Here is an 11,336-nt window from a genome sequence, read left to right as displayed (position 1 = left end):
AATGAGCCTGCAGTGGGAGGGGACTCGAATCCACTCAATGCCACTGTGCGACAAACTAGTTATTGACACAAGGAAATAGAGGCTTTCTGCTCCAGGGTCCTGAACGAGGGTGCCAATAAGGGATGCTATCTCAAGCTACTACTTACAGTCTTGGCTGGCTTTGAACAAACAATACTATTTCCTATCCTCCGAGACACCTGCCAAAGGCATAAGCACAGAAACCAATGTTCATATGCCCTTCCCTCCATGTCTCCTAGAACATTTTATACACAAGGAACCAGAAGCTTGGCTCTAAAAAGAATCAGGTCACTAACACTGGGCACGGGGGTGATTTGCCTGCTGACCCCTTCTGTGTCTCTCCCATGACACACACACCTGACATTCCCGCTTACGATGAGATGGTAAGAAATGTCCAGTACAGGATGCTCCCCATCCCACCTCCCAATCCAGGGGACGCTGAGGAACTGTGGGAGAGGAGGAGACAAATAAGAAAAAGCAAGTTTGCTTGTACCCAATGGCAGGATATACCTGCTGAGCGTTCCCACGAGGTTCCTAAGGAAACCTTTAAAGGAGTCTCAAGTCTCTCCCCGGTGTGATGGATGGGGGAGGGGTGTGCTAAAAGGATCTGGGTAGCACCTCCAGGTTGGGATGCCAAAGCTGGGACACACATTAATACAAGGGTGCATAAGTGCAAGATGGGTATAAAGGTGGCTACTGAGTCACTGGATGGGTTTAAGGAAGGGAGGGGGAGGGAAGAGAGGTGAGGTAGTAGAGAGGAGCTTGTGGAGATTCGCAGCAGGAACAGGGATGGAGTTGGGCCCCCCTTAGCCTCCTGTTCTGACCATTTCTAATTGGTTTCAACCAGGAAGCCAAGAGATGCCTTAGGCTTGAGGAAGGAGGGTGGACTCTGCCTTCCATCAGACATAAGAGACTTTCTTGGTCTTCCCAGGCTGGAGAGAAGTTTTAGGGGTGAGTGGAGAGACGTGGGGTGTACTAGGAAGCAGGAGATCTAAAGACCCATGAGTTCGAACGAGGTAGGAAAGGAGTTCGGCTTCCTAGAGGCAAATGAGTTACTGAGGGAAGTTAACTCCAAACTCAGTGGGTAGGCAGCTCAGGCTCTTCCACAGCAGCCTAGAGGGGGCTAGGACTCTGCAAAAAGAGGGGGTCATTCGAGGGGAAAGTGCATAGCCGTATCTCCCCGGATCACAGGAATCTCTGGGACACTGACTTCTCTTCCAGCTTCATTGGGATCCAGCGGCGTCTGGAACCAGGTTTCCCCCACTCCAGTCAGAGTCGGAAAGGGGCTGGAGAGCGAGACTGGCTGGAGGAGCTGCACACAGAAGGGCGGGGAGGCAACAAACTGAGAACCCAGGCAGGGCTTTCCCTCAGTACACCACAGGGGTCCCAGGTGTGGAGAGAAGGGATTTAGGGGAGTCACTCGAGGCAGCAAGGGCCGAGGAAAACCGGGAAAGCTTGTATTGGTGTGCTGGTAGAGGTTCCCCACTCGGGACGCGAGGCGAGGGCTCCCCAAATTGGACGTGGGAAACTAGGAGTGGACTGGAGGGCATAGTCAGGGTAGTCTAAATTAGGTTCAGGAGAAACTGGGGGCTCCAAGGGCAGCTTCTCGCTTGGACTGGGAGGAGATTCTTACCCGTTGGAAGGTGTGGGGACTGGGGGGCACTGGGCTATCTCCGACCCGACCCAGGAAGATTAGGGGCGTCTTCTAAATTCTGAATAGCGGGGACCTGGGAGACAGAACTGGGGAGGGTTCCCGATCCGGAGTCGAGCTACCTTGAACGCACCGGGAAGCGCTTCATCCCGGGAGGGCGTTCCCGCGGCCGGGCCCCCGCGCCGCTGTGGGTGAGGGGGTGCAGGCGCGCCCCAGGCCCGGGCCCGCACCGGGAATCAGGGGGACCTCGCTCGCCCCCAGAACGCCCAGAAGCCCCGCGGGAGGGGGGGTCCCGGCGCCACCGCCTCCGCGGGCGCCTGGGCGCGCGCCGGGCTTTATGCGCGCAGGGCGGCGGGGGGAGGAGCCGGCAGGTCGGCCCCCGGCGGGCCCTCCCCTTGGCCGTCCCCGCCCGCCCGCCCGAGCGGGGTCGGGGGAGGGGGCAGCATGGCCTGTCCGTCCGGCCCCCTTCGCCGCGCTCCTCATCTGCCCCGCGCCGAGCGCCGCCGCCGCCGCCGCTCCGCTGCCCGCGCCGCCCGCGGCTCCCGATGGAGACTGACGCGCCCCAGCCCGGCCTCGCCTCCCCGGACTCGCCGCACGACCCCTGGTACGGTCCGGCCCGGCCCGGCCCGGCCTGCCCAGCCCACGTCCGCCCCGGCCCCGCCAACATGGCCGATCCGGGTCGGGCCGGGGCCTCCCCGGGGCCCGAGCCCGCGCCCCCTGCTCCCTGGCGCCCGGCGCTCACGCGGGCCCTTTGTGTCTCTGCTCCTCCCGCAGCAAGATGTTCATCGGAGGACTCAGTTGGCAGACCACGCAGGGTGAGCCAGCCCGCGGAGCACCCGCCGGCCCCGCACCGCCACCCTGCACCCCTTGCGGCGCCCCAGGCCCGGACGCCCCTGCCCGGCCCTGCGCCCTGCTGACCCCGGGCGCCCTCGTGCCCTCTTCCGCGCCCCGCCCCGGGGACCCCGAGAGCGCAGCACGCTTGGCGAGCGCGCACGGCCCGGCTCGGGTTGGGGAGCAGTTGAGGGGGGGTTCAGGGGGCATCGTGGGGGCGGGCTGGGCCCCCGGGACCCGCCAGCGGCAGCTCCAACTCCGCTCGCACCTGCGGCTCAAACTTTTGTAAGGCGGCTCCCGGAGCGGCGGGAACCCAACCAGAGCGGTCCCCCACTCCAGCCCGGCCCGGCCCTTGCCTCCCCGAGGCCCCGGTGGGCGCCAGGAAGGCTCCACGGGAACCCTCGGCGAGTGCAGGGGTGTGGGGGGCGGTAGTGGAGAGAGCGCGCGGGCAGCTTGGCGCGGGGGCGGCAGGGCCACGCTGGGGTCACCGGGGGCAAAGGACGGGGGAGGAGGGGGAAGGGCTCCGGGCCTGGGCTGGTCCGAAGGCGGGTGTGTGGTTACAGAAGGGCTGCGCGAATACTTCGGCCAGTTCGGGGAGGTGAAGGAGTGTCTGGTGATGCGGGACCCCCTGACCAAAAGATCCAGGTGAGTCTCTGAAACCTCCCCTTGCCGCTGGGCTCGCCCCTTCCACCGCGGCCACTCGCTGCCCTTGTAACCATCTGCCTCTCCCTCACTACGCGGCACAGGGGTTTCGGCTTCGTCACTTTCATGGACCAGGCGGGGGTGGATAAAGTGCTGGCGCAGTCGCGGCACGAGCTGGACTCCAAAACAGTGAGTGGCCCTCGGGGTTTCGGGGGTCCTTTGGGAGTGGGAGGTTGCCCGAGGAGAGCGAATCAGGACTCTCTCCAGGGAACAGTTGGATAGGGCCCTGGAGGAGAAAGGGAGCTTTCTGAGAACGAGAGCTGTCATACTCTGAAACTTTGTCAGAGTTGGGGGCAGAGGAAGGAAAGAAAAAAAAAATCCCAGGCCAGGCCTGGGATAAGATGCCACACACACCCAGTCAGGAATTGGCCAGGGAAGTAGCAACTACTACCTTTGCCTGTGAGTGCTAATCTTGATACCTCAGGGTTTGGGGTCGAGCTAGGTCCCTCTCCTACCCCAGACTAAGTGAGTCAGGGCTGCAGTGACCCACGGTGGCCTCTCTGAAATCTAACTACTGTTTGACTCTGTGAAACCCCCTTTTCCATCCCAGACCAATGGTAAAGCATCACAGAGCCCCCTCCCTTTCTCCTTCCCTCCTTCCCGGACTTTGGTCAATGAGCTCCTGGCTTTGTGTAGAAGACATGCCCCTTCTTTGCCTTTACAGGGGATTTGTGAGCACGGAGTTAGCTTGCATGGAAAAAAGAAAAGCCCTTCTGAAGACTAGGTCTTAGGAGAAGCTGCTTGTTTGGCATTCAAACTCCTGGAACATTTTGCTTCTTTCTCACTGCTCCCCAGTGTCTTGGACCCTGCAGGGGGCGCTGGTGGAGGCCAGCTCAGGGGTTCCACAAGGAAAAGGAGAAAATCAGAGGAAGGCTTACTTGGTGATGGGGGGGTGACTGTCTGCCAGGGGACCGGGACAGTGTGACCTCTCTCCACACTCCCCCATTCTTCCCCAGCCCTGGGCCTCCCTGCTTGGGCCAGTTACTGGCTCCTGTTTACCTGCAACAATAGCTGTTTGTGCCCAAGAATTTGTTAAATTACCGTCTGTCCCCAGCTCGTCTTATCTCTTCCCAGTGGCTCCCACTTCTGCTCGCAGTAATGAGCAAATGAGGCCAGGCCTCGACTTTGCCTACTCTGAAAGGATCTTCTTGGCTCAGCCCTAGTGACCCAGGCTGGGAAAGGAGAGACAGTGGCCTATTGTTTTTGGTGATTATCTGCCATCAAGCTGCCTGTTCTCCTACCATCCCCTGTCCTCAGAATGCACTGGTGGCTTCTGCTGCTGTCAGGAAGCGGAGTGCTGGGGTTGGGGCTGGGGGCTGGAGGAGTGCAAGATGGATAAGGGAAGCGGGGTGGATTGTGAGATGGGTCTCCTTAGGAGATGGAGACTGGCAACCGCAAGGGCTTTGTCTGTGTTTAGCATCTCTGGGCTGGGGAAGGGGGCGGAAGGCAGTCTATTTTGGGTGCTGACTTTCACCTTTTGTTTACTTGTTGGGTTTTATTTATGTTGCCAACCGTGAGTCAGAGTGGAGGTGGTGTTTGTATGTGTGTTGGGGATTTGGTGCATGCATGTGGTCTGGAGGGTATGGCTTGGGTACTGTCTTTCAGTCACCGTCTGTGCATTGAGGTAGTTGGCTGGGGAGGCTGTGTCTGGGAGAAATAAAAAGATGAGAATGTCCGCAGAGGTATGAAAGCAGAACTTCAGATGGGCAGTGTGTGGTTTTGATTTTCCCTAGAGATCCCAGAACCTTTGCTAGAGGAGGGGCCAGTGCCCTCGTGTAGGTTTTGAGACCTGTCTCTGGGTAGATTCCAGTAGGGGAGCTGGCAGAATTCTGCTTACTGGTTCATGCCATGCAGGAAGCTGGGGCCAGTTGTCTAGAATGAGGCCGAGTTTTGAATGGAAGTAACTTTGGGAAAAGATAGATCTTGCCTGTGATTGGCTGGTAACTTCTAAATGATGTCTGTCCATGTGAGCGACAAGAAATTGGCATGACCAAGCCTCATAGGTCCTGTCTTGGTCACAGATGTCGTGTTCTGTTTCTTACGGTCTGTCAGCATGGCTTGAGCACCCAGGAGTAGTGCCCAGGTGCATCCTGAGTTCATTCCCTGTCCTGTTCACAGCCAAGGGCAAAGGTGGCCTTCTGGTAATGGCACCTTTGTTTGTGCACTGAAGGGAGGTTCACAGAGGGCCGCTTTTACCCTTTATCTCATTTGGCCCCCACCCCCTGCAGCTGCCCTTAGCAGGAGTGGGTGTGAATGTCCCCACTTCGCAGATGAGGGAACTGAGGCAGGTGACGCTTCCCAGATCACAGGTTTGGCCTGCAGCCCAAGGTGTCTTAAGTCTGAGTCCGTGCCCTTTTGCACCACTAAAGACTGCGGCCCGCCTCACCTGGGGCCTCTGCACTATCAGGAGTGGTTGGTGTCCGGTCTCGTGGAGGACTTGTCAGAGGTGGAGGTAGTGAGGAAAAGGAACTTAGTCCATTCCTGGATGGTCTGGATTCTCCTGTCTTGTCTTCTTCAGGCTGACAACCTCTGTTTGCAGAGTCAGAATTACATGCATCACTAAGGCAGTAGTAGGTCATGATGCTGCCTTTGCTGTGGAGTTGGTTCAGGGAGGCAGGCTTCAGTGTGTCTGATGCTTGGTGAAGTGGGACTTGCTTGGCTTGAATTATTTTTTTTTCTGTGAGCTAGACACTGTGTCACGTGCTCGGTGTGCGTTCTCTGAAGTAATCTGCAGGTGACCCTTTGTGATAGGTATTAGTTTGTCCATTTAGCAGGTAAGCTTGACCTTGGCACTCTGCGAAGTTAAATGCAGGGTCATAGGTAGGAAGTGGCACCCATGGGATTTGAACTCAGCATGTTTTCCTGCCCAAAGCTATTGTGGTTATTTTTCTGTGTCCTGGAAATTAGAGACTGTGTGGCTGTCTAAGACTGTATGCGATACCCAAGACCCCTTCCATGCCCCCTTATATGTCCCCTTACATGTCTCTTACAGATTGATCCCAAGGTGGCCTTTCCTCGGCGAGCACAGCCTAAGGTAGGTGTGCAGATATGTGTGTATGTGGGAGGGGTCAGTGTTGGGAAAGCTCTTTATACTGGGCAATTCTGGATGCTGGTTTTCCCAGCATTCTCTTCTGTGGCACATGTGCCTGGAACCTCTGTTTGGAGTGTTTCTGGAAGGTGCTGGGGTGAGGAGATAGGATGCCTGTGTTGTATAGAATGAAGACACGGGCATCTATCTACCTGTGTATTGGGGTGGGCAGCAGATAGGCTGATGTGTGTTGGGAAAGAGGAAGTCATGTTATTGTCCTATATTTGAAGCCAATGCAATTTGGACCCTGGGTGTGATTCTAGCCTCATAGATCTAGACTCTGAGTCTTGGAGGGGTGAACACAGGGTGGGCTTCTAGCCTTGGATGAGAGAGTGTGCCTCTGGCTTCGAGTCACCCTCCTGTCCCTGGTTTAAGGTGTGTTGTGCTTTTGGAAGGGAAGGGAGGAGGACCCTCCAGGCCTGTCACCTGTTGGTTTTAACTTGAGCATCGGGGCCTCTCAAGGGTTTTCTTCTAGAGCGAGGGGTGGGCAAAAGGAGTTCTGAGCAGCTGAGCAAAAGCACTCAAAACCTGTGATGTGGGGCAAGGACCTTAGATTTGATTCTGACGTCATTGCCATTGACCAAATCTTAGTTTTTAAGCCGTTGACTTATGGGGATGGGAAGAAAGGCCAAGTGCAGTACAGGGAATCTGGACATCCTGAGTTTGCTGAGATTGTCCGAGTACTGGATGGTCCTTCTCTTGGACGTCTCATTTCCCCCTTGGTGGCAACTAAGATGCTCTGAGATTCTGGACCTTGAATTCCATCAAGGTTGCCAGCTCCTGCTGGGGCAGAGGGAAAGAAACAAGTTTGAGAAGGGGCATCTCTGGAAAGGGTCCAGCAGAGGGTCTGAAAGCAATTATGGAGCAGGTATTCGAAGGAAGCCACACCAGGGAGCACACGGTCAGAACTGGGTTAATTCCATTAAGCAGTTTGGTGACAGAAGGTGCCTTAGTGTTAGGATGGGGCCTCGGATTAGCCATGCGCTCCTGGGGTAATTAGGACCATGTGTTCTTCCTAAAACAGGACTGGGGCCACGGGGCTGCCGGAGGTTAGGTTGAGAGGAAGGTTGATGAGGAAAATGTCGATGTTAAGTTTGGTGACACCCTGTGGTGGCTTTGGTGTCTCCCAGGATGACTGGTGCTAGGCAGTGGGTCTGGACTCTTGGCAAACCCCTCTTCCTTGTATAGGTCTTTAGGGAAAGCGTTTCCATACGCAGACCCCAGGGAGGGAGGCACACTCAAGCCAGCCAGGGTGTGGGGTATACAGCTGCTTATGACAGGCCTAGAGGCAGGACTCCAAGGGGGAGCTTGGAAGGGGGCCTTGGAGAAGCTGGGGCCACAGTGAGCTTGTCAGCTGGTATCCTGGCAGGGGGACCCCCCCCAGCCCCTGCTGGTGGCAGTAGGCCACAGGACTCAGGTGCCCACTTTCTCTTTCTTTCCCCGAACAGATGGTCACTCGAACGAAGAAGATCTTTGTGGGGGGGCTGTCGGTGAGCACCACCGTAGAGGACGTCAAGCAGTATTTTGAGCAATTTGGAAAGGTAGGTCTTCACGGGGGTGCTTTGTGGGAGCTGGGAAGGCACCAGAGAGTAGATCAGGCCAGTTAGGGGCTGGCAGTCAGGTCATCCCAGGTCCTGCAACAGGTAAAGGAGAGCCTGGCCCTCCCGCAGGTGAGGCCAGACCAAGTAATAGTTTGGGTTCCCTACCCGTCTGTGGGCTGCAGACTCTGGACCTCTCCGGGAAAAGGAGCCGCATGGTAGTCTCTTTCCTCACCCTTCCTCTGTATTTTTGTCCTGCTTCTCTTCACTCTCCCAAGGGAGGAGGTGCTCCTGTAGCCAGTTCAATCCAGTCCACCCACCCACCTTGGCCTCTGGGAGCTTGCACCTGTCCAGGCCACAGGCAGCTGCACCTTCCGTTCCCCACCCCTTCCTGGGAAGGACGATAAGACGGCAATAAATAAGAATCCTTATTGCATTGGGTACCCTGCTTACCAAGGTGGGGAGCTGGGGATGACTGCTGATCCCTTAGGTATTGGAACTGGCTGCTCTGGCTCAGGTAGATACTAGCTCTCCGCTCTTGGGTGCTTGAGATTTCATTTCTGGGCTTTGGAAGAGGTAGGCCGAGAAAAGGAGGAGTGGTACCTCTAAGACAATAAAGGTATATCCCTAGAAACTTCAAGGTTCCATGGGGAAATGTCAGAGTGGTCTGTCTGAAGCGCAGGGGTGAAGGAAGGCCGCCTGCGTGAGTGTTTCAGGTGAGATAGGACCCAGGCTGGGTTCCTTGCTCTCATCATGGCCTGTGAATTAATTCCCCAGCAGGCCAAGCTGAACCAGGCTTGGGAGATAGACAGTGAGCTGTGGCTGGGTGGGGGGTCTGCAGGCCAGAGGATGCTGATGTGTTGGGGCCAGAGGCCTTGGCTCAGGCGCCTCCTTAGGGACCTGGGTCCAAGATGCAGGGCAGGCAGAGCCTGGGCCCCAGAGGGAAGGGCGCTCCTGGGAAGCTGCAGGCCCGGCTCGACTCCGGCGGGGTGTCTTTGTGTCTGAGCACCGAGCATTAGAGCCCGCACTAATCTGATCCAGCAGCTGTGATTGGAGGCCGCCTGCCCCCGGGGCCGGCGTTGCCATGGCAACTGGGCCCCAGGAGAAGCCGTCAGCGGCCGCGTCTTTTGTTCGGGCCTAAATCGGCGTTGGCATGTGAAACCGGCCCGGGGAGGCCAGGGGGAGCTGGAGAATAGGCTGCCAGGGAGCGAGGGGGACAGCCGGGAATGCCAAGGGCCCTGCGGCTGGGGGGCCACCCCCCCGCCTGAATCTAGGGGCCGCCACCGAGGGGGGAACAATGGTCAGCCGCCATGGCTGCCACTCAGGCTTAGCCGCCGCCGAACTTGGCGGCTCCCACTGGTCAGCAGGCCTCGGTCGCCTCCCCTCCCCCCTCCGGAGCCCCCCTGCCCCCAGGTTCCCATGGAGACCAAAGCCTATTAAGGACACTGGGCTGGTAGCCTCCCTCCCCTCAGCCAGCCCCAGGAGGGGGACACCACCGGTGTGGGGGTACCCTGGACACCCAGCCACTTTCCTCAGGGTGCCTACCCCGGCCTCCTCAATCCCACCGCCTCAATGGGGGTTTGTCCAGCTAAGCCCAGTTTGAAGGGCGTTTGAGACCAAGGATACTGAGTTTGGAAGGTTGGGTGGAAGAGGACCGGAAGGACTGGATTTGACCTGAATCGGTTTGTGGGTCAGGCAAGAAACTCAAAGCTGCAGGATTAAGGAGGAAGGGTGTGGTGTTTTTTTTCTGTTCATTCATTCATCCATTCTAAAAAATAATTAAGTGAGCACAAGTCAAGATGCTTGGTAGAATAGTGATGTCGATTATAACTGATGCAGCTGTCCCGGTGGGACCTTGGAGTCATCCTCCTGTGTTGGGACTGTGGGCAAATCCCTCCATAATAAAGATAATAACAGCTGCTACTTACAAAGTGCACCCCAAACCCCAGCTACTGGCAGTTGAGTATTCTTTGTACTTGTACGTCTAACGCCTCTAAGAAATAGTATCTACTAATACCCATTTTACAGACTGAGGGATCAAAGCCATAGAAAGCCAGGGGTGCCCAGACAGCAGGCAGTATCCGGGATGCCAACTCAAGCCTGCTCTACTGAAAGTTTCTGCTTCCGTCAGACCCTCACGTGTTTTCATTTTCCAGTGCTTGAGCTGGGGGAGAGATGTGCTGAGCCTCAAGGTCAGCTTGACTGCCAATCTGGGGTTAGACCTACAAATGTGGTCACCGACAGGGGAGTGGGGACGGCCGCAGGAAGCTGTCCTTTCCCTGCCGCGGCGAGCTGCTCCAGAATCCCCACTGTCTCCTTGTTCAGTGGGGATTTGCTTCCCTCTGGGAAAAACCAGAGGCTTGGTCTAGATTGACCCCTAAGAAGAGCTTCCGGGTTCTCTAAGGAGGCCCACCCTACTTCTAGGGCTGCACTTCCTGCTTTAATGAGGCGTGAGAGGCTTCTTTTAAGACAGATGAAGGGCCTGGAGCGGGCTGAGGGTAGGCTGTATCTCCTAGTCTCAGGACTTTGCTCTGCCGTTAGGAGTCAGAGATAGGCCAAGAAGGAGGCGTGCAGTGCCGGCAGAGGGAGGAGAGGTGAGCAGCTATTGTTGGGGTTCTGGAGAGGGTAGCTGATGGTGACTCTCCTCCCTGCTCACCTCTTCCCCTCCCCCAGCCAGTGCAAGGCTGCAGCTCAGGCAGTGAACTCTGCTTGCTTTAATTGCAGCCTCTAGCTAAAGGAAACCTCAATTAGAGAACAGAGGTAGCAGAAGGAGTCTGGCTGCTGGCCTTTCCAAAAAGGGAAGAGGCTTTGGTTTTCCCACCTCATAATCTTGCTCCCCCTTATTTCTTTCTCTGGTATCTACTTTGTGCCTTTTCCTCCCTGGTTTGGTGCAGGGCTTACTGTGTGACCTTGGATAGGCATCTTGGCCTCTCCCAGCCCATTTCCTTTAGCTCTCCAGTGGGGATGAGCCAGCCAGCGCAGGCCATGTCGGGATGATCGAAGCCGAGTGTCAGGCATACATTTGGAGTCTAATAAATACAAGACTGATCTGTTGAGAATCTGACAGTTGACTCTGTTGTGCTGTGATGTCTAGGATGCTGTCCCCTGGAGATAAAGCCTGGAGGAGACAAGAGGGGTGTAGGTTTGGGGAGCCCCTGGTGTCTGTGGGTCTAACATAGCAGGCTGTGTTTCAGGTGGACGATGCCATGCTGATGTTTGACAAAACCACCAACAGGCACAGAGGTGAGTGTGGCCCCTCCCCCTTCCCAGGCTGGGCTGGGGGTGGGGTGGGGCTGTGGTCAGTCAGGGGGCTGCAGGTCACAGCTGCCCTTTCATGTTGCCTCCTGACATCCTATCCCTGCGGATCCAAGTCCTCTCCAGGGCCTGGTCTCACAGAAGGCTTTTGTCCTCCTCTTTCCTGCACCGGAAACTTTGCCAACTGCAGACACACACCAGGAGCTGAGGACACCCCGACAGTACCCTGTACCCCGCTTTGGCCAGTGTCTGC

At 56.9% G+C, this 11,336-nt stretch overlaps 1 protein-coding gene across 8 annotated transcripts in view; it reads left to right on the top strand.

The window, feature by feature from the left end:
- Nucleotides 1-1,951: 1,951 nt before the first annotated feature.
- Nucleotides 1,952-11,336, top strand: part of Msi1 (musashi RNA binding protein 1) — a 28,618-nt gene continuing 19,233 nt past the window's right edge. For 3 of the 8 annotated variants that reach the window (XM_075982215.1, XM_075982205.1, XM_075982196.1), the window contains exons 1-7: nt 2,088-2,273; nt 2,444-2,484; nt 3,064-3,145; nt 3,247-3,331; nt 6,195-6,236; nt 7,739-7,831; nt 11,023-11,071. In XM_075982215.1, coding sequence (XP_075838330.1) covers nt 2,215-2,273; nt 2,444-2,484; nt 3,064-3,145; nt 3,247-3,331; nt 6,195-6,236; nt 7,739-7,831; nt 11,023-11,071 — 451 coding nt within the window. In that variant the 5' untranslated portion in view covers nt 2,088-2,214. Of the gene's footprint in view, nt 2,274-2,443; nt 2,485-3,063; nt 3,146-3,246; nt 3,332-6,194; nt 6,237-7,738; nt 7,832-10,229; nt 10,423-11,022; nt 11,072-11,336 lie in introns of those variants that run through there. The other 5 variants (XM_075982225.1, XM_075982252.1, XM_075982241.1 and 2 more) reach the window with 5 other exon arrangements.

This window comes from Microtus pennsylvanicus, chromosome 1 (genome assembly GCF_037038515.1).
Source record: "Microtus pennsylvanicus isolate mMicPen1 chromosome 1, mMicPen1.hap1, whole genome shotgun sequence".
Lineage (NCBI taxonomy): Eukaryota > Metazoa > Chordata > Mammalia > Rodentia > Cricetidae > Microtus > Microtus pennsylvanicus.
Note: the sequence above shows the minus strand (reverse complement) of the source record. Positions and strands in the feature narration are given on the sequence as shown.